General features: G+C 37.4%; 1 protein-coding gene across 1 annotated transcript; it reads left to right on the forward strand.

Moving 5' to 3' along the window:
- Nucleotides 1–1,215: 1,215 nt before the first annotated feature.
- LOC119345945 lies at nucleotides 1,216–1,926 on the forward strand (the record flags this gene model as incomplete). The annotated part of the gene is made up of 3 exons (XM_037615750.1): nucleotides 1,216–1,332; nucleotides 1,414–1,652; nucleotides 1,750–1,926. Coding segments are annotated over exons 2-3 (381 nt in total), but the record flags the coding sequence as incomplete, so codon positions are not given.
- Nucleotides 1,927–1,936: the final 10 nt, after the last annotated feature.

Consider the following 1,936-nt stretch of genomic DNA (forward strand, 5'->3'; position numbering starts at 1 on the left):
ACGCAAAAGAATACGTGATGTAGAACGCTCCCATCACAATAGTTTCCACACTTGGTTTGCTGACCATGTAAGTGTCTATGATCTCACGCTAAAATTCTTAAAGCGCTTCATGTGGAGATATTGCATTGACTATGTTACGTCTCTAGGTTCAATCATTGATTTCCAATAATGTTAAGATCCCTGAAGAAGTTAAAGTCTTAGCACAAAAGCCATATCGGATGGTGAGAAAGTACAACGCTTACTCTATAAATGGATGCACTTTCCACACAAGGGGATATGGTGACGGAAAAGAAGCGCAATGTGATGGAGTATCTATGATTGCAAAGACATCTAGTTTCTCAAGTGCTAAAGATAAGAATCCAGCTTTAGGAGATGTTGTTTATTATGGCCGAATCACTGAAATAGTTGAGCTCAATTATACAAACAAAGGCAGCGTGGTTTTATTCAAGTGTGATTGGGTTGACAGTGTTCGCCCTGATGCTGGGGTTCGTAAGGACCCATATGGAATAACTGAGGTGAATTTTAACCATATGCTAAGCAGCGGCATTGACATATTTGATGAGCCATTTATCCTCGCAACTCAAGCCACCCAAGTATATTATGTACAAGATTCTATAGAGAGGGATTGGTACGATGTGGTTCATCCACCTACAAGAGACTTCTTTGATATGGAGGCTAGAATTGATGGGCATGAAGAATATTAGACTAGGATTAGGTGAGAGCTATTGATTGTTTTTGAACTAAATTTCAAGTGCTGTTGATTGCTTTTATCTTAGTTTTGATCTTGTATTTTCTAACCGAGTTTTGAATTGTACATACCAGGAAATATGATGACTTCGAGATCAAGATCTGATGCATTTATTCAGTCCCATGTGTCTGACCATGAAAGAAGATTGAATGACCTGAATTATAGAGTCAGACAAGTTAATCTACCTCAAATGGAATGCATTAATGCTATCAAACAAATTAAAGCAGAAGCTTCAAACAGGGATAAATTAGAACACTTCACTATGGTAAGCTCTTAAAATATTTGGTGAGCTCTTGTTTTTATTACTTCTGATGGTCTTGAGAGCTCAACATGGATAACTTTGAACACTTGTTTTTATTACTCATGTTGTTTTCTTGTATTGATTTTGAAGAATTCCAGAGCTGAAGAAGATGTTGACTTAAGGAGCCATGAGGGAAGTGGTGAGGAAACTGAATTAGAAGATGAAGAAGATGACGGTGAACATGGTGATGAAACTGAATCAGAAGATGAAGAAGGTGAGTCTGGACAAGAAGATGAACATGAACAAGAAGAGGAAGTTCGACAAGAACAGGAGCAAACACATGGTTAGTTATGAGGGCATAAAAAATTTACATGTGCTTGTTTTGCATGGGCCTAATGGTAGTTCCTATCTGTTCATATACCAGAAGTTGTAGAGAAGACAAGAAGAGGACCTACTCACATGAGGCGCTTCTGGAAAGAACATGATGTTGATAACAAGATCAATTTGAAGTTCAACAGATTTGGTCAGCCATGTGGTTTGAAGACATGCAAGCTGACAAATTTTATTGGAACCCTAGTGAAAGGAAAAGAAATGTCCTTAGCTGCTCAAAACTGGAGCAAAGTACCAAAGTTAGAGAAAGAAAAGTTGTGGGATTCTGTCAAGGTATGTCAATGCAATCTAACATATATATTTGCATCTTCAACAAACAAGTCATTTTCTTTTTCAACGAACAAGTTGTCACAACTGTATTTTATAATAGGCCTTTTTCAACATTGATGAGTCATACAAAAGATGGGTGTTGAGATCAGCCAGTAAAAAATGGAAAGACTTCAAGGTTGTTTTAAAGAGGAAATATTACAAAGCTGATTTGTCACGGGCACGGAATATTCTTAATGGTTGTGATAATAGAATCCCAATTGGACAGTGGGAGTGGCTAGTAAAACACT

The sequence above is a fragment of the Triticum dicoccoides genome, unplaced genomic scaffold (genome assembly GCF_002162155.2).
Source record: "Triticum dicoccoides isolate Atlit2015 ecotype Zavitan unplaced genomic scaffold, WEW_v2.0 scaffold34947, whole genome shotgun sequence".
Classification (NCBI taxonomy): Eukaryota; Viridiplantae; Streptophyta; class Magnoliopsida; order Poales; family Poaceae; genus Triticum; species Triticum dicoccoides.